Below are 26,366 nucleotides of genomic sequence, written 5' to 3' on the forward strand. Positions count from 1 at the left end.
TACAGGGTGTTTAGGGTCCAAGGGAGTGGACCCTAAACATGAAAACCCTAAACCTGGACCCTAAACATGAAAAGGATACCCAGTCCTTGAAGGTCCTCAAGTGATAGGATCCCGCCATGAAGGGTGAAGATTGGGCTCTTAGTTTCTAAGCTGCCCTGCGCCTGGACGGGTAAGTGAAACCCCTTTATTTTAATATTGTGGGGTGTCCCAGTGATTGTAAGAATCAGTCAAGCTAGCTAGAGGCTGGACACCTGTGTGTGGTGAACTTTTTTGCTTGTGTCTGCCTGTTTTTTACCTGTATGATGGCGCACGACGGTGTGCCATTTTTCCTTGGCTTACCATGGCGCAAGTGCATTCGCAAGAGTGCCGCTGTACTCAGCAGTTGTTGTTTGGCGGCCATGGCGCAGTGCATTTGCAAAAGCGCTGCTGGACTTAGCAGTTTGTTTGGAGGCCATGGCGCACGCAGCTTCGCTGCACATGCGCAGTAGCCTTTATCTTGGTGTGTCTGCGCTGAAAAATCCAAAAAGTGCTCCGTGCAAAAATAAATAAATCAAATAAATATATACTGAATACCAAATAATCAAGGCTAATTGGTTCTTAGTGCTAAACACACATGACCCCCCAAAAGTGCAATGTGCAAAAAATATGCCCAAAATCTAAGTGTCAAGATAAAAATGAAAAAATACAAAATATAAAAAATATATATATATAACCATTTATAAAAAGTCCTTATAGTCCATAAAAAATAAAGTGCTCAAAAAAGTGTGTCCATAATCAGCGAAGTCCATCCATCCTGCTCATCTCATAAGTGTATCACCATAAAGCATGCCTTAGTGCTCTCCTGTGACCCCCAAAAGCGCATGCGCTCACCTTAATGTGTGTGACACAGTAATTAAACTCTGTCAATGCACGCTTTGGAGCCACTCCTGTGCTCAATGGGATCAGCTGTGTAGATCTCCAATGTTCCCCAACAACGTCATAATAATCATATGGAAAAGAAAGGAAACTCCATAGCGCAATAATGCAACATAAAAAGGATTTTTATTCAAAACAAAGCTCTCCCTTAATAGGGGTACTCACATGCTGCAGGTGCGTAAGTGCACCATCCTGTACAGGTATAACAAGCCGATCGTTGGTGTGTGGCGTGCGGTGCGGTGTATGCATCCAAAACCTCTCTCTCTCTGCTGACAGCTCCGTCCTGGCCCCTCCCCTACGCGTGTTCGGCACAGGGATCACGTGCCTTCATCAGGGGGATTGATGAAGGCACGTGATCCCTGTGCCGAACATGCGTAGGGGAGTTAGTTAGGAGGTAGTTTTGAATAAAAATCCTTTTTATGTTGCATTATTGCGCTATGGAGTTTCCTTTCTTTTCCATATGATTATTATGACGTTGTTGGGGAACATTGGAGATCTACACAGCTGATCCCATTGAGCACAGGAGTGGCTCCAAAGCGTGCATTGACAGAGTTTAATTACTGTGTCACACACATTAAGGTGAGCGCATGCGCTTTTGGGGGTCACAGGAGAGCACTAAGGCATGCTTTATGGTGATACACTTATGAGATGAGCAGGATGGATGGACTTCACTGATTATGGACACACTTTTTTGAGCACTTTATTTTTTATGGACTATAAGGACTTTTTATAAATGGTTATATATATATATTTTTTATATTTTGTATTTTTTCATTTTTATCTTGACACTTAGATTTTGGGCATATTTTTTGCACATTGCACTTTTGGGGGGTCATGTGTGTTTAGCACTAAGAACCAATTAGCCTTGATTATTTGGTATTCAGTATATATTTATTTGATTTATTTATTTTTGCACGGAGCACTTTTTGGATTTTTCAGCGCAGACACACTTATATATATATTTTTTAACCACTGCACGACTATGAAACGTGATTAGTGTTTGCAGCTGATCTACACTTAGGATTGGTTTTAAGGCATTAACCCTTCGGTGGCTCACAAGGCCTGTTAATATCATTTTGTAGCCTTTATCTTGGGGCACGAAGATTTGTGTCACACGCGAATACAGCCACGCCTGTTCGCCGGGACCAAGTACATGCGCACGCATGCACAGAACGTTCCGGTGCATATCCAGCTTATTTAAGCTGTATATGCCAAGCATGCCGTGCCTCCAGAAGGCAGCTATGGGACACTGGGCAGACTCTGAACAGGCACTTGCAGCGGTTTATTTCTCCTTACCCGGGTCACATGAGTCACTAAGTGTCGCTTGGCAGGCTAAGGTGCTTAGCAGGATTGTTCCATAGGGGCTTGGTGAGCCCTATTATAGGGTCTCCATTCTGAGGTGTTTTAATACTACACCCAGGTGCTATCTTTTTGTGGCTAGTAAATGTCTTCAAAAAAGAGGAGCGGGACTAACACTACAGGGAAGGGCACACCTATATCATCAGTAGTTCCTGATGAACCTAGTCTTATCACTAGTGTTGTATCCCCTGAAGGACCAGAGGCTCCCGGGTAATCTAAGCCTCTGTGCCAATCTGGGATTGTGCCTACAGTCAACGCTGCTGCACCACCCTTTATCACTAAGGATGAACTGTTCTCAGCCCTAGCCAGGTTAGAGCACAGGATTGCTGGCATGCTGCCTCCATCCCGCAGGGTGGCAAGAAGCGTGACAGATCCCCCTCCCTGGAGCCTCCTAGTTTGAAGCAGGAATGGGTTGAGAATGGGGAAGAGCTAAAAGCTCAGGATTCTGTGGAGGGCCTGGCGGAGGAGTCTGCTTCTGAGCAATCTGGACAAAAAGATATCCAGTTGATGTCTGCCTCTCAGTCACAGAGGCTTTTATCCTGACTGACCACAATGGTTCGTTCTGCCTTTAAGTTGCCTCTTAAAAAAGCAGAGGTGACTGAGCCCCCCTGGTCCTCTTGGTATCTCTGAGGCCTCTTCAGGCCGCACAGGCTTTCCCCCTAACCCACCTACTGGAACAGGTGATGTATGCTGATTGGGAACATCCTGACAGGATTTTGTTCCTCTAAAGAGGTTTTCTGTTTTTTATATCCCATGGATGAAAAGTTCATCAAAAAGGGAGCATGCCAGCCATAGATGCAGCAGTCTCTTCCTTGAACAAGAACTTAACTTGTCCAGGTAGATAACCCACAGGGCTTGAAAGACCCCGTTGACAAGAAATTGGAGTCATTATTAAAGGCTTCCTTTTCTTTTTCTCAAGTTCAGCTATATAGCCAGCTGTTGCAGCAATTAGTATCTGCCAGTCCCTAAAGGATCAGGTCAGATGGCCCGATGGGAATAACCAGCTAACCAGGAGGATGATCTGCCTGAACTAAGACAGATATTCCTCGAGCGCTGTGTTTTGCTGTTGACGCCTTAAAAGGAGTCAATACAGCAGGTTTCTCGTTTTGGCTCTCTTGTCTCTACATATGTATAGACTTTTGTGGCTTAAGAACTAGTCAGCCGAGCTTCCTTTTGAAAAGTTATTGGCAGGTTTACCTTTTCATGGGGTATGTTTATTGGTAATCATTTGGACGAATATATCCAAAAAGATTTCTGGAGGGAAGAGTTCTCTACTTCCTGTGAAGAAAAGCAGCAGGCGTCCCTCGTTTAAATTTTCAGAGACTGCTTCCTCAAATGTCTCAGCCGCCGCTAACAGGGCGCTAGGGCCAGGGGCAAGCTGCAAGGCCAGGGCCAGAAAAAGCCCTGGGTCTGAAATTCTTCTAAACCCAGCACCAAGCCCTCCTTTTGAGGCGACGCCCCCACTCTATCGGATGGGGGGAAGGCTTCTGCACTTTACAGACATTTGGAAAACAATAATTAAGGACGAGTGGGTCACCTCAATTATATCCCACGGTTACAAGCTGGAGTTGTGGGGGGTTCCCCCTCAGGTTTTTAAGATCCAGCGTTCCCTTGGATCCTCCAAAAGGAGACTTATTGCTTCAGGCACTACATCATTAAGGTTTATCAAGTAGTGATTGTACAGGTTCCTGTATCCGAAGGAGCGAACCTGTTTTGCGGTTTTAAAACCAGACGGTGTCACAGGGCCCAGTTTTGGACCTAAGATCCCTGAACCAGTATCTACTAATCCAGTCCTTTCGGATGGAGACTGTCTGCTCAGTTGTAGCCTCGCTCCAGATGGAAGACTTTTTTAGCCTCCATCGATATAAAGGACAAGTATTTACACATACCTATCTTTAAGTCTCATCAGAGGTTCCTGCAATTTGCAGTAGAGGAATTTCATTTTCTGTTTGTGGCTCTACCCTTCGGGCTTGCTCCAGTTCCCCGGGTGTTTACAAAGGTCCTAGCACCAGTATTGGGTCTTTTAAGGGCTCCAGGGATCCTGATGCTTTGGTATCTGGATGACCTCCTGCTCAGAGATCACTCATTACAGGCTCTAGAACAGAGCATAACATGCACAGTGCGGTATTTGAAAAGCTTAGGCTGGATCATAAATACCAAAAAGTCAGCCTTGAAACCAGCTCAAGGTCTAAAGTATTTAGGTCTGACCCTATATACGGTCCAAGAAAGCGTATTCTTGCCACCCGAAAGGATCTGTGCCCTGAAGAATGGGGTGCTTCAGATAAGGGGCACCAGACAACCCTCCATTCGGCTCTGTATGAGTCTTCTAGGGAGGATGGTATCCTCCTTCGAGGCGGTGCCCTATGCCCAGTTATATACCAGGACTCTATAACAAGACATCTTGTTGGCTTGGAGCAGGAGAGGACAAGCCCTGGATTATCCAATCTTCTTATCTCCTCGGGCACGCTTAAGCCTAAACTGGTGGTTCCAGGATCAGAACCTGCAAAAGGGAAGACCCTTCCTCCCGGTAGCTTGGAGAGTACTGACTACAGATGCCAGTCTCTCAGGCTGGGGAGTGACCTTCGAGGGGCTCATAGCTCAAGGGAAATGGTCAAGGACAGAACAGATCCTGCCCATCAACGTCCTGGAATTACGGGCAGTACGACTGACCCTATGGTCATGGATAGGTGGAGCTTCAGGATTGCCCTATCAGGGTTCAGTCTGACAAATTCCACTGCAGTGGCCTATATAAACCACCAAGGCGGTACCAGGAGTCGTTCAGCTCTGAAGGAGGTGAACCACATACTAGCCTGGGCAGAGGGACATGTGCCGATTCTATCGGCAGTCCATATCCCGGGAGTAGAGAACTGGAAGGCAGATTATCTCAGCTGCCAGCAGATCTGCCCGGGGCAATGGTCCCTACACCCAGGGGTGTTCCAGGAAATTTGCCAACATTGGGGATGGTCAGAGGTCGACTTACTGGCATCCAGGTTCAACAACAAGCTACAGAAGTTTGTGTCCTGAACAAGAGATCCTCTGGCAATTGGAGCAGATGCTCTGGTAGTTCCATGGAGCCAGTACTCCCTGGTTTATGCTTTCCCTCCGATCCCTCTCCTTCCACATTTGTTGCGCAGGATTCGGAGAGAAGGAGTTCCAGTCATTCTGGTGGCACCAGCCTGGCCCAGAAGGCCCTGGTTCCTGGAGATTGTGAGACTGACAATAGATGGGCCATGTACGCTTCCATGGCGCCCCGATCTACTGTCTTAAGGTGCTATATTCTACCCCAATTTACAGTCTCTAAATTTGATGGCATGGCTATTGAAGCCAGGGTGTTAAAGGACCGTGGCATCTCGGGACCAGTGGTGTCTACCCTAGTGAATGCTAGAAAAGCTGTCACTAGGAAGATCTATCATAAGGTCTGGAAGACTTGTGTTGCTTGGTGTGAAGCCAAAAATGGCATCCTCGGAAATACGTGATTGGGAGAATTATCTCTTTTCTACAGTCGGCTGTGAAAATCAAATTGGCTTTGAGTAAAATCAGAGGTCAAGTTTCGGCCCTATCAGTATTCTTCCAAAAGCCTTTAGCCTCCCATTCACTGGTCGGAACCTTTATGCAGGGGGCAACTCGCTTGCTTCCCCCATTAGGTCACCTATGTGTCCTTAGGGACTTAAACTTGGTGCAGAAACAACCATTTGAACCTATCAAGGAAATTCCATTAGACTTGCTGTCACGCAAGCTAGCCTTCCTGATGGCTATCACCTTGGCTAGAAGGAGGTCGGAGTTGGTGGCCCTATCATGCAGGGAACCGTACTTGATCATTCACCATGACAGGGTCGTGTTACGACCTGTCCCATCCTTTTTGCCAAAAGTGGCGTTGGCCTTTCATTTAAATCAGGGCATTATTTTGCCTTCCATTTTCTCTCAGCCTCGTTTGGCGGAAGAGAAACGACTGCACTTCTTGGACGTTGTCGGGGCAGTCAAGGTTTTTAGTCTAGATCTGCGGAGATCCGAGGATCAGACTCACTTTTTGTTTCACCAGCTTCCATTGCCAATTGGGTCCGTCAGTTGGTCATTCAGGCCTACGGTGTGAAACGTAAAGCTCCTCCCTTTAGGGTGAGAGCTCATTCTACCAGGGGTGTAGGAACCTTCTGGGTTTTTCAAGAGAATAAGAAACAATGGTTCCGCGCTTAGGAGGAAAAAAAGAACTGCAGCCCCCCCGACACAGAATATCACCTAAGTGAAATTCAAAATAAACAGAATTCTATAATGAGGGAATTGGCGCTGTTCAGCTTTATATGCACTGGATATTGATCATAAATATATAAGTGTAAAAAATGAGTGTAAAAAAATTTTTTGTGTAAAAAATGTGGTGAAAAAAGGAGCTAAATATATAAGTGGAATGCTCCTACAGCCATATTCTATACATTAAAGTGCAACGTGCTATGACATATATAATCTAATACATCAATAAAAATCTGCAAACAATCCAAACTGTGATAAAAAACAAGTGGTAAAAAATTATTTAAAAACAATCTAAACCACTACAGTAAAGTGCCCAGCGTTAGTGTGTAAAATGTCCAATTGATAAACAAAGTGATAAAAAAAATGATGAAAAAATGATAAAAAAACAGTGTCCCAAAGAAATATATTCTGAAAAAACTGTGATGTATCCCTCCAATAGAATGGCAATACTCTTGGTGTGGCAAGTGCTCCCCGTCTTCCACTGCACCCCCACTCGTGCCCTCACTCACCAGAATGCCCAACCCCTGCAGGGGTAAAAGGCGTATAGGCAAAATCCAGCAGTGATGATGCTTGGTGACAGTCCTCAGCCCAATAGCCATCCTTCCCTTCTCTGATGTTGCGGTCTCCTCTTCTGGGTTTTTCGCCATCAGGTATTTGTGACTCAGATTGGTAAGGCTGCTACCTGGTCTTCTTTTTTTTTTTTTTTTTTTTTTTTTTTTTTTTCTGAATAGATTTTTAATGCTCATTTGGATGGCACTGGTAATGTGGAATGATTGTTTCCTATACAGTAGAAGTTACGTATACATGACATCTAGCACAACTGTCTCTGGTCACTATTTCTTGAAGTCTCTTTCTCTACTTCTGTCTCTTTTGTTATCCTTTCTTCGTTTGGGTTTTTCACCTCTTCCCTGTTCTCTGCTCCACTCAGCTTTGTAAAGTCTCTCTTCAGTCTGTTCTTTATGACGATTATGTGACCTATCATGCCGTCTACCTTCGGTTCCTCTGTCCTGAAAAAAATCTGTTTTCTTCTCTCTCCACTCTTGAGGTCTTTCTCTAGACCTAGATCTGTGTCTTTTATCAAGATATCCTTCAGCGCGAGCATTAATTGGGTAGACTGGCAAATTAATTGGTTTCCTGAATGGTCTGTCACGTCCTCCAAATCTCAATTGTCCGGATTCTTTTTTACCACCAAACCCTCCTCCTAGTCGACGTGGAATCCATCCTTTCAGCATCCTTTCCAGTTCATAATCCACAAATATTTCATGCTGATCAATTACTAGTTTGTTGCCATCTCTGTAGGCTTTTTTTATGGCACTCTCTTGTTTATATTCAATAAAAGCATAGCCTTTTGAAAACCCAGTAATGATGTCTCTAACCAATCGGATCCTCTGTATATCTCCATAGCGAGAAAAAAATTCTTTTAGCTTCTCCTCTGTTGTTTCTTGGCTTAATCTAGCCACAAATAACGTTAACTGTGGGTCTCCAACAACACCTTTATTGGGCACATAACGAGCCAACATGGCCCGAAGGACAGCGCGATCATGTGGCTCCTCATCTGTACCATCAATACTGCCAGCCTTAAGAGGGTCATATTCTTTTGCAATGGGAGTCCAATCATTCATTTTCGGCAACTGTTTCTTGAACCTTCCAAGACAGCAACACAGGAGATGAGAGGCTCCCCCAGCTAGCAGCAGGCTTACGATGCGCACCGCGATCCGTGAAATACAGCGAGCCCCCTGCTACCTGGTCTTCAGTGCATACGTTCACAAAATTTTATCAAGTGAATGTTCGAGCAGCAGAGGATTTGGCTTTCGGCCGCAGTGTACTGCGGGCTGCCGTATAAGTTCTGATGGCTATTGTTTGGCAGGGTGTCTCCCTCCCCTCAAGGCTATTGCTCTGGGATGTCCCAGCAGGTAATGAATATTAATCTGACTCTGTCCTATGATGGATGAAAAAGAAAATAGGATTTTTTTCGTCATACTTACCTGTAAAATCCTTTTCTTTGAGTACATCATGGGACACAGAGATCCCTCCCTTCTTTTTTTGAGGCTTCAGTGCTTACTATAAAACTGAAGTGCTTCCTGTATGGGAGGGGTTTTATAGGGGATCACTTCCTGTCTAAAGTCCTTTGGTCTACCAGTGTCCATTCACCATTAACCCAGCAGGTAATGAATATTAGCCTGACTGTGTCCCATGATGTACTCAAAGAAAAGGATTTTACAGGTAAGTATGACGAAAAAATCCTATTTTTGTGCCAGCTGCTGTTTCATTATATATGTTAATTTTTTCCTTTAGCGCAGCGTTTCTATTTTCTTTAATTTGAGTTAGGGTTGTTATGGGCATACTGAACAAGTGCACGAAAGCCAAACACTTCAATGGACTAGCGAGAGACCTATTGGATTTTTTCCTTGAACACCCTGACCCTTCATGGGCTTAACAAAGACATAGAGGTCAATACAGTATAATGATTCTCACATTGTCATGTTGTAGTTTTTATTTATTTTTTTTACATTCTCATTATCTAATAATCATCACTATAATATTCCACCATTGAGGTATATACTTTATTATATTTATTCACATACAAAAGTTTATTACACCATCATCTGCCTTGGATCAAATAGTCAGTTTTAGCATGTATTTATTCTTTATAATTTATACTTTACTTTTAATTTTATTTACTCATGTAATGTTGAAGCAAATATTGGGATCCCTTTAAAGGCTAAGTTCACCTTTTTTTTTTTTCTAAATTCCATCTCCCCTATGTACCAGCTTAACATTAATGTACCTGTTGCAGAAAGGAAAAAGCTTTCTCTGTCTCCTAGGAAGGGCCCTACCTCAGCCTGCAGTCTCCTGTGGAAAACTCCTCCATGACCCATCCTTAAATTTGGTATTTGGGACGAAAAAAACACTTTAGGAAGTACTTCACCAGCTGACCTCATTAACACACATCCTGCACCTGCCCTCCCTCTACAGGAGGTTGCTCCCACCTGCCTCTGTAGTTACACGCACTGTTCTAACTAAATACACAGCCATAAATAGTTTTGTAATTTACCTTCATCTTGCATAGATTGTTCATTTGGCAGAATGTGCACGAGCTGAGCGATCACATAACAGCCTATGTGGAGCAGAGCTGTAGAAGAAAAATTGCAGCTCAAAAGCTCCAGGCCTGTGGAAGAGACCCGCCCTATACGATCTTGCAGGTGTTGGCTCTGCTCAAATTAGGAAGGAAAGAAAAATCCTGGATGGCATCTTTTTTGAAAGATTCAAATCCAAAAACAGTCATATCTTAGGCATAGAAGAAAGAGAAGAACAGCTAACGCATTTCACATCACAAACAGATGCTGAGTCATAGTGGAGCAGAGCTCTAGTATTAAAAACAGGAGAAGTGTTCCCTGGAAGTCTATAAAGCTTACTATACAATCTGATTGTATAACTGTATAGTATATAGTAAGCTAGATCAGTTAAATCCGTTAGATCTACAATTGGCTATGTAGTGCAAGGTCCTACCTGATTGGATACAGAGTGATTGGATTGATAGGTGTATCCTCCTATTATATAGTTTTCGTAAATCAAAAGGAGATTGTACAGAGATTGTACAGTCAGAATGTATAGTGTATGGCCACCTTTATACACCCAAAATGAACACTCTTTCATTGCCAATTGTTAACGGCACCCCAAATGCAGAAGCAAAGACATATTTTGCTATGTAAAAAAACAAGTGACAAACGCAGCAAAACTTGCAAACCACAACACGCCAAATTGTCCCATGAGCTACTTTGCCATGTGTAGGAAAACCCATTGAAATAAATTGGCTGCCCTTTGTGTGTTGCAGGAAACACGAGCCAAAAAATGTGCGCTCCCATTACACTAGGTGTGAATGGGGCCTGAAAGAGAAATTGGTGTGTTTACACAAGAACATTGAGGCTCCATTTACATCTATGCATTTCCAAAATCATGGCAAACCGCACAGAAAACACACTTTGCTGCAAGTTTTGTAAATGTGCCGCAAACTTGTATTGCACTTGCATTGTCATTAAGTGTTAATAGCACCCCAAGCGCAGGTAGCAGGCACATGTCTGTTGTGTGACAAACATGCTGCAAGCGCATCAAAAAAGACACCCCATGCTCTGCTTTAAAAAAGTTCTGGAGCTTCTATGGGGCATTTGTCGCACATAGGGCAACCCATTCAAGTGAATGGGCTGTTCTATGCATGATGAGTGCAAATGCTTCAAAATGCCCCCAAAAAATTGCAAACTGGAACAAAGTTCCTACTATGAGTGGTAATACATGCCCTATTCTGTGATGCATTAAGGCAGTGCATGATGGCATATGATCTACAGGAAGTGATGAAAGCAGAGAGCACTATTTCAAATTTTAAACAGAGGTGAATATTCAAAGCTGCCATGGACAATGTAAGTGAGAGATAAGCACATTGGGATGGCTTAAACAGAAAAGGCACGAGAAAAGGCTTCTATTTTTTTATGAACTTAGCCTTTAAACATGGCTGGTTATTGTTTTTATAAAAATGCCACCCACCCTTTTTTTATACCAGTTCAAGTCCTACTCACATCCATTTAATATCATTTCTATGGCCAGTTATTGTAATGACAGCATTCAGATTCATCCCGAATTATTCTCTGCCTCCCACTGCTTTAAATGCATCTGATCCCCCGCCCAATCCCTTCCTTTTGGCTTGACAAAGGGGCGTCATCAGCCCTGAAATCCCTGAAATGTGTAGCCACGCTCATGTTGATGTGGTTACTTCACCATTGTACATTGTCGAGTTGATCCGAGGGGTGCTGACTCTAGCCAAGCCGGCTGAAGCTATCCTGAAAACTGCATAGCCACATCGAAGGGAGCTTGCATTTCAGCGTGACAGCAATCATCCTCCCTCCTCAAGCTTCTTCCCAGCGTAGCCCTGCTTTTTACCAGCAGCCTCTCTGCCGATCTCTGCAGACATAGGCCACTCCATAGAGGGTTCCAAACCGGATTTTGACATGCTGACCAATTTAATCATGCAGTGAGTGCCATCTTGTCTTTTTTATCATTGTTTTTTATAACGTTTACACTTAGCTGGTGGCGCCCTCTTGTGCTTGTTCTCAATATGTGCATTAGGTTACCCAAGACCTGGTCCAGAGGAACAACAGCTGGTTTTGCATAGAGCAGCCCCAATCCCCCCCTTCTCAAAATCCCACGTTGGTGCTCCTGGCTCCTCCCCCCTTTGAGTACCCCCCAGCAAGCCGCTTGCTAGGGAAAGGGTAATCTTGCAGGCTCACTTCCGAGCCCCGCTGCCTGTGTCTATAGACACAAACATGGGGGTTTTGCCCCGTCCCCCGCCCTCTCATCGAAGGATTTGATTGACAGTGGCAGGAGCCAATGGTTCCCGCAACTATCAATCTGCACAGCTCTCATGCACAGCACTGGATTAAAATTGGGTCCAGGTAAGTATGGTAAGTAGGGGAATCCTAGACACAGAAGGTTTTTTATCTTAATGCAGAGAATGCATTAACGTAAAAATCTTGAGGCTTTAAAACCAATATAACCCTTTGGTCCGCAACCATTCAGCTCCATTTAACACCTAGTTGTTTATGTAGCACCGTAGTCTTGTCATATATTATTCCATTTTCAGCAGTTCAAATAACAGCTGAGCCAGAAACAACTACAATACATGTTTTAATGTAATAATCATATTTTGTTTTTCCAGTGCTCCTTTATAGAGTATAAAGATTTCAAACTGGTTTACCGTCAGTATGCAGCACTTTTCATTGTGGTTGGAGTAGATGAGTCTGAGGTAAGAAAAAGTTGAGTGATATATGAGTTGATAAATGAACAGTTATGGCAAATGTCCCAATTTATAACTAACTTTAAGAGGTCATTTTACACTTGCAGTTGGGAAGCAGTAAAAACACACAGCTGGACTGCATTTTTATGCCCCTTCATGTTCCCCCTTAAGCTACAAAGGCAGCAGACAAGGGTTTACAGAAATGCAGCTGATTTGTGACCACGGCAGGAATTATAACCCTGTCATGTTTGGTGGGCAGTACCTCCTGACAAACGCAACCCATTAAGTGAGTGGGGTCTTGCTGTAACTGCATGCAGTGTGGCATTTAGATTAAATGGGCAATAAGAAGGTGACATTTTGTCTCCTCACCACTTGTTAAACACCTCTGAAAAGCAACAAAGAAGCAGTAGTCCTTGCCACAAGTGTAAACAGGCCTTAAAGCATTTGTTAACCCAGTGGTTCTCAACTCCTGTCCTTAGGACCCACCAACAGGCCAGATTTTAAGTATTACCTTGGGGAGATGCAGACTAGAATGCTGCAATCACTGAGCAGCAGTTGATATCACCTATGATTTATTTCAGTTATCTTACAAACCTGGCCTGTTTGTGGGTCCTGAGGACCGGAGTTGAGAACCACTGTGTTAATCCAAAAAAAATTGTATCCTGCTCCTTTAAAGCATGTTATATGACACAGCGCTTGTGCTGTGTCATTTGGCCCCCTGTAACACCTAAAAAACCTGGCTGATCCTGACAGTTTCTGCCCTGGATCATGGCTGCTGAACCCTGACACCGTGGTCAGTTTACGTGCCTCCGTCATCCACAGCCTTTCTATCTGTCTCCTCTCTGCTCTTGTGTCCTCCTCCCTACCCTCCCTGCCTGTCGGCTCATGATAGTGTCGCCCCCTCTCTGCTGCTGCTTGCATAACTGTAACATGTATGCACCTTAAGCACTTTCTCCTATTGTAGTGTCCCCCTCTGTGTGTGATTTATTAAGAAAAATGCTGTAAATACCTCATTTAAGAGCGGCGTTCCGCGATCATATGACTGGCCAGCTCTCTACTCCTCCCCTCCCGACTGATGTCAGCAGGGGAATCTCAGCCCCTCCCGCTGCATCTGTCAAAGGAGGAAAGAAGAAAGCTGGTCGGTCATGTGATCACGGATCTTAGCTCTGAAAGGTATTTAAAGCATTTTTATTTTTTTTTTATAAATCACATACAGAGGGGGACACTACAATAGGAGACAGCGCTGATGGTGCATACATGTTAGAGTGGCTTAACAACCACTTTAATGTAAGGTGCACATGGAAGGGCTTTGCACAGAGCAAACAATACAAAATGTATTTCCCAACACACTTATGAAATAACAAATAACACTAACAGTTTAATCACAGGCTAACATTTGCTCTGCTGAAAGCCCACACAACACTCAACCTTGGAATGACGATGGGTCCCTTGCATTAGAGCAATTTGAGATAGAAATTTGAGATGCTCCTAAAAGCTCCCTGTAATCTTGCAGGTCCAGCCCAACAACAAGCACTTGCTGCAATTTCAATATGTCAAACTGCAGCTAATTGGACTAGAATAATGAGTAAGGATGAGCTCAGGCGTGTTCACAGCTGCATGTGCAGAGCCCGCCAGGAAGTCGGTGCTGTGCTACGCTAATCACAGGCAGTGAGACATTTTCCTGATCCGTGGCTGCACAGATCGGGAAATGTCACACTGCCTGTGATTAGCACAGCGCAATGCCGACTTCCTGACTGGCTCTGCACGTGCGACTGCAAACACGCCTGAGCTCATCCTTAATAATGAGTAACCAAGCTGACCCTGTATTTCAGAATTGTGCTGTTACATGGCAATTACAGCAATTGCCTTCTGCTCTGCTTTTCTGTGTAGATGCTCTAAAACGTGTCATGATGTAAAGTTCCAGAATGACTCTAATTTCCATTTCACATGTGCAGAATCTTATGGCTGAAGCTGCTTGCAAAATACACCTCAAACATATGTCTTTTCAAGGAAGAAGTCTGTTTGGTGAGGCATTTGACCAATTCGTTAAAGAGGTCACAGGTGGGAAGGTTTTACTTACACAGTGGAAGATCCCAAAACTACCCCCTTCAGAAGTGCCTTAGCTTCACTAAATGCAGAGCACCTGTCTGCTCTAACCAGGCTTCAACTTTAAAACCTAAGTTTAGCCCTTCCTTTTGGAGCAAGGCTTGGCTCATCAAGGCCACTAAGCCTTCCCCAAACCCCACTTCACAATTAAGGGCCTCCCTTACTCCTAAAAGTGGGGGGACTTCTTTTACAGTTTGTCTCTAGATCATAGATGTCCCAGACCTGTGGGTTCAATCAGTGGTTTCAAAGGGTACAAAATAGAGTTAACAACTCTATTGCTGCTTTCAAATAAACCAAAGACAGATTTGCAGAATTCCACCTCTTGTTCCAGGGAGTCATTGTGCCAGTACCGCCACAAAACAGATTCAAAGGATTTTACTCAAACCCATTCACGGTGCCAAACCCCAATGGAGGCATTTGTGCGATTTGTGGATTTAAAATCTATCAATAAATTCCTTCAATCTCCAAAATTTTGCATGGAATCCACAAGGTTGCCTCTCTGTGACAAGGAGAATGCACAACATCTGTGGACATCCACTTAAAGTTATCACAACAGATGCTAGGCTCTCAGGCTGGGAAGGAGTGTTCCAATTGCTATTGGTTCAAGGCGCATGGTCATTGAGGGAAGTCAAGATTCCCATCAACATCTTGGCGCGCAGTCACGCTGGCCCTGCAGCAAAGGACCGCCCTTCTGAAGAGGCAACAAATCAGGATGAGGTCAGACAATGCTACGATAGTGGCTTAGATTAAGCATCGAGAAGGCATTAGGAGCCTGGCTGCATTGAAGGAAGCAAACCATATTATCCCTTGGACAGAAACACGGTCCATTGATCTCTGTAGTCCATATCCCAGCAGTGGACAGCTGGAAGGCAGATTATCTCAGCCACCATTGCCTGGTTCAAGAGATATGAAGGTTGCATTCAGATGTCTTCAAGCTAATATGACAAAAATGGGGGATTACAGATGTGGACATGCTAACCTCCAAATTCAACAGCAAACTATCTCTATTTTTATCAGGGATCTTCTAGCTCTATCCTCATACTCTATGCCTTGATAATCCCTGGGTCTCATTTCAGGCTAATGTATGCCTTCCCTCCAGTGTGAATAGTACCTTGTCTGCTCAAGAAAATAGAGCTTGAGAGGAAAGCAGTGAATCGAATTGCACCAAACTGGCCCAGAACCTGGAACACAGACATAATCATACTTCTAGCAGACGACCCCTGGGCTATTCCCAACAGGCTATCTCAAGGCCCCCTATTCCATCTCGCTTCTCTGTCTCTGGTTTTAATGGCATGGCAGTTGAAACCTAGGTAATAAAAGAGAGAGGGGTTTGAGTCTTTGATTCCTACCTTGCTAAAAGCAAGAAAAAGCCTCTTCCAGGAAGATATATTATCACACCTTGAAATCCTTTTTTGCTTGCTGTGAAAACAGGCACTTCCATCCTACAATTCGGTCTTGATCAGAAATTGGCCTCAAGTACCCTTAAAGGTCAGGCCAGGTCTTGGCCTTATCAGTTTTTTTTTTCAAATGCCTCTTTGTTCTCTCTCCCTTGTAAGGCCTCATGCTCATTGGACATTATAAAAAAAAAATGCCATTAGCTTTAGCTGTAGAAAGCTGTAGCTGTGGAATGAGTTTTTGCAGTAGCGTTTTTTTTAGCAAAACTGTATTCCCACAAAATCTTATGGCTCAAAACGCTCATAAATGCTGATTGGCCGTGTTTTTCATAGTTTTTTAGTGTTTTCCAGAATTAGAGCGTTTTTACAGCTGAAAAACTCCTCTTCAAACCCACTAGTTCTGGGGGATTTTTCAACCAGAAACTGCCCCTGCCAAAAAACGCTGATAAAAGCCTATGTGTGTGGCCACATAGGATAACATGCTGGGGAGTTTACTGGCTGCAGAAAAAACGCCTAAAGCCAAAACACAGCAGCTGTAAAAATGTCCAGTGTGCATGAGGGCTTAGACTCTTCAAGGTGTATCTTGTATTGTGCACCCCTTCCATCACCCTGTGCTTCCTTGAGATCTCAACTTGGTTCTCTCTGCCTTTCAGAAACCACCCTTTGGAGCCCTATAATGGCTTTTTTTGGTCACTATCAATGAGGACATTGCCCTCCCATCTTTGTGTCCTGCTCCTAAGCATGCAAAGGAAATCTCTCTACACTGCCTGAACATAGTTAGAGCCATTAGTGTATACTTCAAAACTACTGCTACATTCAGACCGATGGATTACCCGTTTGTCCTTTTTCTGGACCTCACAAGGGACACCCTGCATCAAAATCCGCCATTGCATGATGGATATGAAATCTGATTGCAAGAGCTTATTTCTTTATCGTACATCACGGGACATAGAGCCATAGTAGTTACTATGTGGTATACTATGTAGTTGTAGTAGTTGTAGTATGTGGTAACTATGTAGTTGTAGTATGTGGTAACTATGTAGTTACATCACAGGACATAGAGCCATAGTAGTTACTATGTGGGTTATAGGCCACCTTCAGGTGATGGACACTGGCACACCCTAAGACAAGAAGTCCACTTCCTATATAACCCCTCCCACTACTGGGAGTTTTTTTGCCAGTGTCTTAGAGAGCACGTGCCTTTCATGCTTTCCTCAGATCACTCTGTAATCAGCAGAAGCTGCAGACTTCCCTCCGGTGTGCAGTCCCAGGTCTCCGGTAAGGTGTTGGGGGGATTTTTTTTCCTAAAACACCCCCCACCTGGACAGAAGCTCTCCCCCTCTCTCTGGATAAAGGGGAAAGCCAGAAACGATCGGCAGACGGCGCGCCATTTTCCACAACCTGCACGGCGGGTTGTCACAGCCTCCTCACCGCCCCTACACACACGCCTATCCTGTCGGATCGGAGGCCCACGCTTGCGCGGGAAATGCTCTTTTTTTAAAAAGGGGAGGAGGGGGGCGCGGTGGGAATATGTAGGGGGCGTGGCTTAGTGCAGCGTTGGCGTGCGGCAATGTCCAGCTCTGGCGAACTTTTAAAAAGCTCCATTTTGCTGTCTGCAACTGTCGGAGGGACACGAGCAAAAAGGGGGCATGTAAGTGGTGACACAGATATTCCCTTGGCACATTTACTAAAGCACCAGGCTGAGTACTAATGGCAGTTGCTGGACTATTTGCTCAAGCAGTGGGTGTGATTTCTTCTGGTAGTACCTCTGCATTTATGCATCGGGCTATGGTCAGAAGGGGAGGTAGAAACACCCCAAAAAAGGGCTCAAGAGGGACTCCTTCGACCTCTAAAAAGCCTAAACTCATCTCTACAATGGCATCCTCCCCTGAGAGATCTGAGGTGGGTGGTCAGAGTGAGCCATCAAGGCCATCAAATGTTGCAACTGTTTCCAGCACTGCAGTCCCTGTCTATATTACTGAAGAGGTTTTTTTCTGCAGCCATGATAGGTTTGGAAGATAGGTTAGCGGCTTTAATCGCATCCCAGTGTGGGACAAAACACTACAGATCCCCTTCCATTACCCAGGACCCTCAAACTGAGGATCTCGGGGCGGGGGGAAGATGAATTTCTCTCAGGGGATCATGATAAGGCTGATGACTCCTCTTCTGAGGGGTCAAATGCGGAAGGATCAGCTTCACAATCTGATAGATTGTTGGTGCAATCTCTTACTGAGATGGTCCGTTCCACATTTTTGCTACCCTTAACTGAGTCGGTTGATAAGCCCACTTCTTGTTTGGGTTTCGCTAAAGCCTCCTCAAGCCTTTCCTGTCCATTCATTGCTGGAAAAGCTTATGTATTCTGAGTGGGATCACCCAGATAAGCATTTTTTTTCCTCCTAAAAAGTTTTATTAACACTTTATCCTATGGAGGAGAAATTCACTAAAAAGTGGAAGATACCAGCAATTGATGCTGCTGTATCCTCTGTGAATAAAAGTTTGACTTGTCCAGTAGACAATGCTCAAATGCTTAGGGATCCAACGGAAAAAAAGTTGGAATTCTTATTAAAAAATACTTTTTCTCTGGCAGGTTCAGTGACTCAGCCTGCGCTGGCAGCAATTGGTTTATGTCAATCCTTGAGAGACAAGTTTAAACAGGTGCTCAAGGTTATTCCTGATCAGCAGGCCCAGGATTTAGCCGAACTATCAGCGGCGTTATGTTTTGCAATAGAAGCCATGAGAGATTCTATTCTTCAGGCCTCGCGCCTTATGCTTGGGTTGATGCATATACGTAGAATCTTATGGTTGAAAAATTGGTCAGCCGAGGCGCCATGCAAAAAGCTCCTGGCTAGTTTTCCTTTTCACGGTGAACGGCTGTTTGGGGATGATTTGGATAAATACATCCAAAGAATTTCTGGTGGAAAAAGTACTCTTTTGCAAGTTAGGAAGAGGAGTAAACATGTTTCATTTAAACAAGCTCCTTCTCCAGTGCCAGGGGCATCAGCCTCCAGGAAGTCACGATGGCCTCCGCCGTCAGGTTCAAAAGGTAAACCTCAGGGTCAACCCCAGGGACAAAAGAAGTCCTGGGGGAGGAAACCTACAAAACAAAATACTAAAGCCTCCTTATGAAGGGGCGCCCCCGCTTGCTCGAGTGGGGGAAAGACTTCTGCAGTTCTCAAGGATCTGGCAGGAAGATTGTCGAGACAAATGGGTGACTTCTTCAATAGCTCTAGGGTACAAGCTAGAGTTCTGAGAGTCCCCGTCTCCTCGTTTTTTCAGATCAAACGTTCCCAAGGATCCAGAGAAAAAGAAGTCTCTCTTTCAAGAATTGGACCGTCTTTTATCTCAAAAGGTGATCTTGATGGTCCCCATGCAAGAGCAGGGATTGGGGTTTTAATCAAGCCTTTTTATGGTGCCAAAACCAAATGGAGATGTCAGACCCATTCTGGATCTCAAAGATCTAAACCGGTTCCTGAATATCTGCTCTTTCTGCATAGAGTCAATCCGATCAGTAGTCTCCATCCTACAAGAAGGAGAACTTCTGGCGTCAGTCGACATCAAGGATGCATACCACCATGTGCCGATTTTCCCCGTTCACCAGAAATATCTACGCTTCGAGGTAGAAAATCTTCATTTTCAGTTTGTAGCTCTGCCTTTCGGTCTAGCTACTGGTGCAGTAGCTAGACCGAAAGGCAGAGCTACAAACTGAAAATGAGGATTTTCTACCTCGAAGCGTAGATATTTCTGGTGAACGGGGAAAATCGGCACATGGTGGTATGCATCCTTGATGTAACCTGGCTATAGGAGGGGCCAGGACCTTTGTAAACGCTCGAGCACCTTGAGTGTTTACAAAGGTCCTGGCCCCTCCTCTAGCCAGATTAAGGGCCCAAGGTATAACGATTATAGCGTACCTAGAGGATCTACTCTTGATAGACAAGTCGGTAGCCCGCTTAGACCAAAGTGTGATCACCACAGTCAACTACCTGGAATACCTAGGTTGGATTCTCAACCTAGAGAAATCCTCCTTAAAACCATCAAGGAGATTAGAATACTTGGGTCTGATCATAGATACAGTCCAGAAAAAGATATTCAGGCAAAGATTAGTGCCATAAAGGAACTGATTCAGGTGGTCAAGCAAAGAAGAATCCTTCCATTCAACTTTGCATGAGGTTGTTGGGAAAGATGGTGGCTTCATTCCTTATGCTCAGTTTCATTCAAGGCTGCTGCAAAACAGTATCCTATCGGCTTGGAACAAGAAGGTCCAAGCGCTAGATTTCCCAATGCGTCTGCCTCCAAGGGTGCGCCGGACCCTCAATTGGTAGTTAATAACCAAGAATCTGCAGAAGGGAAAATCCTTCCTACCAGTTACCTGGAAGGTGGTAACAACAGATGCCAGCCTTTCAGGTTGGGGAGCAGTCCTGGAAGAGGCGACTGTCCAAGGGAAATGGTCCAGATCAGAAATGACCTTGCCCTTCAACATTCTAGAGATTCGGGCAGCACGCTTGGCCCTGAGGGCCTGAATTGTCCTGTCAGGATCCAGTCCGACAATGCCACAGCAGTGGCCTATATCATTCACCAAGGGGGCACGAGAAGTCGTGCAGCCCAGAGAGAGGTGAATTATATCTTAACTTGGGCAGAAAACAATGTACCTTGTCTATCGGCAGTCCTCATTCCAGGAATAGAAAATTGGCAGGCGGACTACTTGATTAGCTAGCAGTTGTTCCCGGGAGAATGGACCCTTCACCCCAATGTTTTCCTGGCAATATGCCGGAGATGGGGGATCCCGGACGTAGATCTGTTTGCGTCCAGGTTCAACAAAAAGATTGACAACTTTGTGTCAAGAACAAGGGATCCACTAGCATGCGGTACAGATGCCTTGGTGTTCCAGTAGAATCAATTCTTACTGACTTATGCATTCCCTCTTATTCTGCTGCATCCGTGATTTCTTCACAGGGTCAAGCAGGAAGGGAAGTCTGTGATTCTTGTGGCCCCACCGTGGCCCAGAAGATCCTGGTATGCAGAGATCATAAGAATGGCAGTATGGGAACCATGGACCCTACCACCACGTCCAGACCTTCTCTCGCAAGGTGCGGTATTCAATCCTACCTTACAAACGCTAAATTTAAAGCGGAGTTCCACCCTAAAGTGGAACTTCCGCTCATCGGATTCCTCCCCCCCTCCGGTGTCATAATTGGCACCTTTTAGGGGGGTGCAGATACCTGTATAATACAGGTATATGCACCCACTTCCGGGAATAGCTAGCCGCAGCTAGCCGCAAAACCCCCGCCCACCCCCGTTGTGTTGTGGGAAATACACAGTTCCCACAACACAACGGGGACCAGTGTAGACGCGCAGCACGACTCGCGCATGCGCAGTAGGGAACCGGGCAGTGAAGCCGCAATGCTTCACTTCCTGATTCCCTCAGTGAGAATGGCAGCGGCAGCACCCGGGGATCGAGGGACGGTTCGGTCTCGGGTGCCGACATCGCTGGACCCCGGGACAGGTAAGTGTCCTTATTTTAAAAGTCAGCAGCTGCAGTATTTGCAGCTGCTGACATCTAAAAAAAAATTTTTCCGCGAAACTCCGCTTTAATGGTTTGGCTATTGAGACCCACATTCTGAAGAAGCATGGGCTATCAGGTTCTGTGCTATCTACCTTGATTAATGTAAGGAAACCGGCCTCCAGAGTCATATATTACAGAGTCTGGAAGGCATATGTCTCCTGGTGTGAATCCAGGGGTTGGCACCCCAGGAAGTATGTCATGGGTAGAATCCTTGACTTTCTGCAGATGGGGTTAGAGATGAAGCTGGCCTTGAGTACTATCAAAGGCCAGGTCTCGGCCTTATCAGTATTGTTTCAACGACCACTTGCTTCGCATTCTTTGGTTTGTGGTTTTATTCAGGGGTAACACGGCTTAATTCTCCGGTTAGGTCACCCCTGAACCCATGGGACTTGAATTTAGTTCTGTCGGCGTGGCGGAAATAGCCTTTTGAGCCGATACGGCATATTCCCTTGGTCCTTTTGACAAGGAAAATAATTTTTCTCGTAGCCATATCTTCTGCAAGAAGGGTATCAGAGCCATATTTAATTATTCACAAGGATAAGTTAGTATTACGTCCTCATCTTAATTTTCTACCGAAGGAAGTGTCAGGTTTTTTTTTTTTTTTAAACCAGGATATTATTCTGCCTTCATTCTTTCCAGAACCCTGTTCCACGGAAGAGAAATCACTACATTCTTTGGATGTGGTGAGAGCAGTCAAAGTCTACTCGAAGGCGACTGCTCAGATTAGAAAAACGGATGTTTTGTTTGTATTGCCAGATGGTCCCAAAAGAGAACAGGCAGCATCGAAATCTGTTTCTAAATGGATTCGGCAAGTAATTGTTCAAGCTTATGGTTTGAAGAGGAAGATTCCACCTGCTCAAATCAAAGTGCACTCCACTAGGGCTGTTAGTGCTTCGTCGGCAGTGCATCACCAAGCCTCCATGGCTCAAATCTGCAAGACCGCAACTTGGTATTCAGTCCATACATTTACCAGATTCTATCAGGTGGATGTAAAAAGGCGTGAGGATATTGCCTTTGGGCGTAGTGTGCTGCAGGCAGCAGTATAAGTCCTCTAGTGTCATAATGCCCTACTTTTGTTGTGTCTCCCTCCCCTCAGTTGGCATTGCTCTGGGACATCCCACATAGTAACTACTATGGCTCTGTGTCCCGTGATGTACGATAAAGAAAATAGGATTTTTATAACAGCTTACCTGTAAAATCCTTTTCTTGGAGTACATCACAGGACACAGAGGTCCCTCCCCTCTTCTAATACATGTATATTGCTTTGCTACAAAAACTGAGGTACTCCCAGTAGTGGGAGGGGTTATATAGGGAGTGGACCTCTTGTCTTAGGGTGTGCCAGTGTCCATCACCTGAAAGTGGCCTACAACCCACATAGTAACTACTATGGCTCTGTGTCCCGTGATGTACTCCAAGAAAAGGAAAAGTTATAGAAATCCTATTATTCTCCAAGAGAAATCTGCTCCTGTGCGTTTATGTGCCCATGACACCAAATCATTGGGAGTTTCCTGGGCATTTTCAGCACCAAGCTTCTGTAGCCCAGTTGTGTAAAATCACCATCTGGTTTTCTGTTCATACTTTTTTAAAGTTTTACCAGGTGGAGTTCCAGTCTTCTCCTGATGAAACTTTGGCCACAAGGTTTCAGCTCTCTCTGAGGTTGGGTCTTTTGACCCTTGGGCCTGTTGGCACAGTTCTGTTTGCCTGCTTGTTTGCCCACCCTTCCTATCAATTGCTTGACTTACCTATAAATTCCATATCTTGGAGAACAGTACAGGGAATAGGCCACCCTCCCTTACATTCCTTGGTTTTCTCTCCATTGCATGCTGCAAATCTGAGGACACTCAGAGTGGGGTAGAGTTATAGGGGAGGCATCCAGAGGCAGGTCCTCTAAAGCTTTGCCATGGTCAAATCACCTGAAGGTGCACTCATATATCCCATGATGCATAGATATTTTGCCTGTGTCTTGCACTAAGATATGGAATTTACAGATAAGGTACAATTCCTGTTTCTTCTTGTATACAGTATGTGTTAAAAGTTTGTGGCATATTACGCTAGTTGAGTAATTTGTAGGTGCTCCAGTGTAATGTATTATGTCCTGTTAGTATATTATCAAAGCAGGCTTCAATCTCAATCATAAAAGTGCCTGATTTGTTTTTCTTATTTGTTGCAGAATGAGATGGCTGTTTTTGAGCTTATTCATAACTTTGTGGAAGTTTTGGACAAATACTTCAGCAGAGTGGTAAGTATAATGGGAAAGAGGAATCCTTGACAGGTTTATTAGAATCAGAATTAGAAATTATATAGTCCTTTAACCATTTCACCCCCTTAATGCTTAATGACCATTTTATTCGATACGGCACTGCTTTGCTTTAACTGAAAATTGCGCGATCGTGCAACACTGTACCCCAACAACATTTTTGTCCTTTTTTTCCTACAAATGGAGCTTTCTTTTAGTGGTATTAGATCACCTCTGCGGTTTTTATTTTTTGCACGATAAACAAAAAAGCGAAAATTTTGAAAAAAAACAATATTTTTTACTTTCTGCTATAATACATATCCAAAAAAAAAAATGTATTCATCACTTTAGGCCAATTTGTATTCTTCTACATATTTTTGGTAAAAAAAATTGCAATAAGTGTATACTGGTTGGTTTGCGCAAAAATTATAGCGTCTACAAAATAGGGGATAGATTTATGGACTTATTTTTGTTTTTACTGGTAATGGCAGATTACAACCCGCTGATTAGAGTTATTAACCCCTAATGTGACCGCCCGCCCTCCCCCATGCCACTGCTTCCCTGTCCCCTGCCACTCCACCTCCCGCCGCTCCCTTTTATTTTAAACTGTCCCCCCCACTCTCCTCTCCTATCCCCTTCACCCCCCCCCCACCCGATCAGACCCCCCCCAAACCGGATCCCCGCAGCCACCACCATTAGCTGGCTTCCCTCCTCTGCCACTCCCGCTGGCTTCAGGTGCTGCATGGGGCTTGGGGGAGATCCAGATGTGTCCCCCCCACCGGTCAGATCACCCCCTAACTGCCCCCGCACCTCCCCCCGATTCATGGCCGCTCCTATATTCACTGACAGCTGATCATTGTAACCGCAAGTGTTACACTGCATCAGACTGTCATTTTCTGAATGAATAAAATCTCTATACAGATTCCTCATTCATTCAAGTAAAGAGCTACGGAAAAAGGGACTATCTTCAGTCACTTCCTCTGTCTCAGAAATAGAGATATTGGGGTCTGTTTAGACCTCTGATATCTCACCAAAGACCCCCTCCCCCAACGGAAAGTAAAATATAGCTCCAAAAAAAAAATGTAAAAAGTAAAAAAAAGGTTTTTTTAAAACACAATCGTAGTAAGACTCCCCAGGTCCCCCTGTACTCACCCCTCCACGGCTTCCTCAGATTCTCCTCCCGGCCAACCCTATCCATCCTGATTGGCCAGGAGGAGAACCCGGAAGACAATAGCGAATATCCATTTGCTATTGCCACAAGTGGGTGGGTTTGGGGTTGCAATGCTCTGCGCCCCGAGCCCAACCTTTTACAAGCCAATTAGAGCCTCAGGCTCTAATCATGTAGCTTGGAAAAATAAAAAAACTCATGCAAATGTATGAGTCCGTCACCCTGCAGGGGGGGCAGCACCCCTAATGGACCGGCCACTCCTGGTAAGACCCCTTTCACATGGAGCAGACTCTGTCAAGCAGATTTGCCTGCTCAGCGGGGGATCTGTCTGCTGATCCCCACTGAGCAGACGGATAACAGGTCTGCATTCACTCCGCTGTTGCAGAGTGGATACTGAAACGGCTCGCTTTTCTCTATGGTGCGGTTGGATGGAAACAGACCGCCTGTCCAGTTCCATCGGATGCCATCCGATCTGATCTCCATCAGTCTGTTTTTAGCGGACTGGATCGGATGCAGGCGGGTGTAAACGGACACATGTCCATTTAAATCAGCCTCTCCATAGAGAACAATGGGTGGTCCAATTGGGCCCGCCTAAAAAACAGACAGGCAGATCTGATCGGTGCGCTTGTGTGAAAGGGGCCTAAGGCCTTGTTCACACAGGGCATACACAGCGTACCTTTACGGGGACGCACAGGTGTTCCATGCATCTCTGTGCAGGCAGTCTCATTGATTTAATTTGGGATGTAGCACTTGCATGAACAGAGCTGTTGTTCCCAATTTTACATCCATGGTGGTCTGCATGCATGTCCCTGAGCTCACGCTGTCTGTGTTCGGGGTCATGTACCCACACGGATGTCAGATTGGGAACAGCAGCTGTGCCTGTGCAGCCGTTGCATCCCAATTGACATAAATAGGACTGCCTGTACGGGGATGCATGGAACACCTGTGTAAGTTATGTTGTGTTTATGTGCACTAGTAATGATTTTAGTGTAGTTTTCACGAAAATATTGTTTTGATAAACATTTGCACAAATATCGTGTTGCCCTAAAAATCAGTAGCACCTTCTGTTTATTCCATGTGCTTTCAGAAAATGTATTTTTTGGGGGGGTCTTTTACAAATTCTGAAAGCTGTAAGTGAAAAAGGAAAACCTCCAGATTTTCTAAAACTTTTGCGTACCTACGATTTTCACTATTTCTCAAAAAGGCGCAATTTAAAATTTACAAATATATGTTATTAACATAATACAGGTTAAGTTTTTATATTTAGTAGGGATTTACCAGGAGTTTTGTAAAATTAGCTGTGTTTTTATCTGCAAATGATGGATTTAGTGTATTTTTTGCGAATATATTGGTTTGATAAACATTTGCGCAAATACCGCGGGGTCCAAAAAAATCAGTAGCACCTTCTTTTTATCCTAGAGTTCATATGCTTTCAGATTATATGGTTTTGTGGGTCTTGAACAAATTCTGAAAGCTATAAGGGAAAAATGAAACCCTTCAGATTTTTAGAGAAATTTGGATATTTACACTTTTGCGTCTGTTCAATTTTCACCATTTCACAAAAAGACACAATTTGAAAGTTACAAATATTTGTTATTTAA

At 44.5% G+C, this 26,366-nt stretch overlaps 2 protein-coding genes across 2 annotated transcripts in view; one reads left to right on the plus strand and one right to left on the minus strand.

Annotated features, from left to right (window-relative positions):
- The window catches only part of AP4S1 (adaptor related protein complex 4 subunit sigma 1), a 165,629-nt gene that overhangs the window by 108,779 nt on the left and 30,484 nt on the right, over nt 1-26,366 (plus strand). Inside the window, 2 exon segments of the mRNA XM_073609179.1 lie at nt 12,221-12,310; nt 23,532-23,600. Coding sequence (XP_073465280.1) covers nt 12,221-12,310; nt 23,532-23,600 — 159 coding nt within the window.
- LOC141117237 (U11/U12 small nuclear ribonucleoprotein 35 kDa protein-like) lies at nt 7,245-8,164 on the minus strand. The gene has a single exon (XM_073609971.1). It carries the CDS (start codon nt 8,136-8,138, stop codon nt 7,350-7,352), a length of 789 nt encoding a protein of 262 aa, XP_073466072.1. The 5' UTR covers nt 8,139-8,164; the 3' UTR covers nt 7,245-7,349.

The sequence above is a fragment of the Aquarana catesbeiana genome, linkage group LG13, assembly GCF_042186555.1.
Source record: "Aquarana catesbeiana isolate 2022-GZ linkage group LG13, ASM4218655v1, whole genome shotgun sequence".
Taxonomy (NCBI): Eukaryota; Metazoa; Chordata; class Amphibia; order Anura; family Ranidae; genus Aquarana; species Aquarana catesbeiana.

What these genes read in the sequence shown, in the direction of transcription:
- LOC141117237 (XM_073609971.1), bottom strand. Translation starts at nt 8,138, where the DNA reads ATGAATGATTGGACTCCCATTGCAAAAGAATATGACCCTCTTAAGGCT.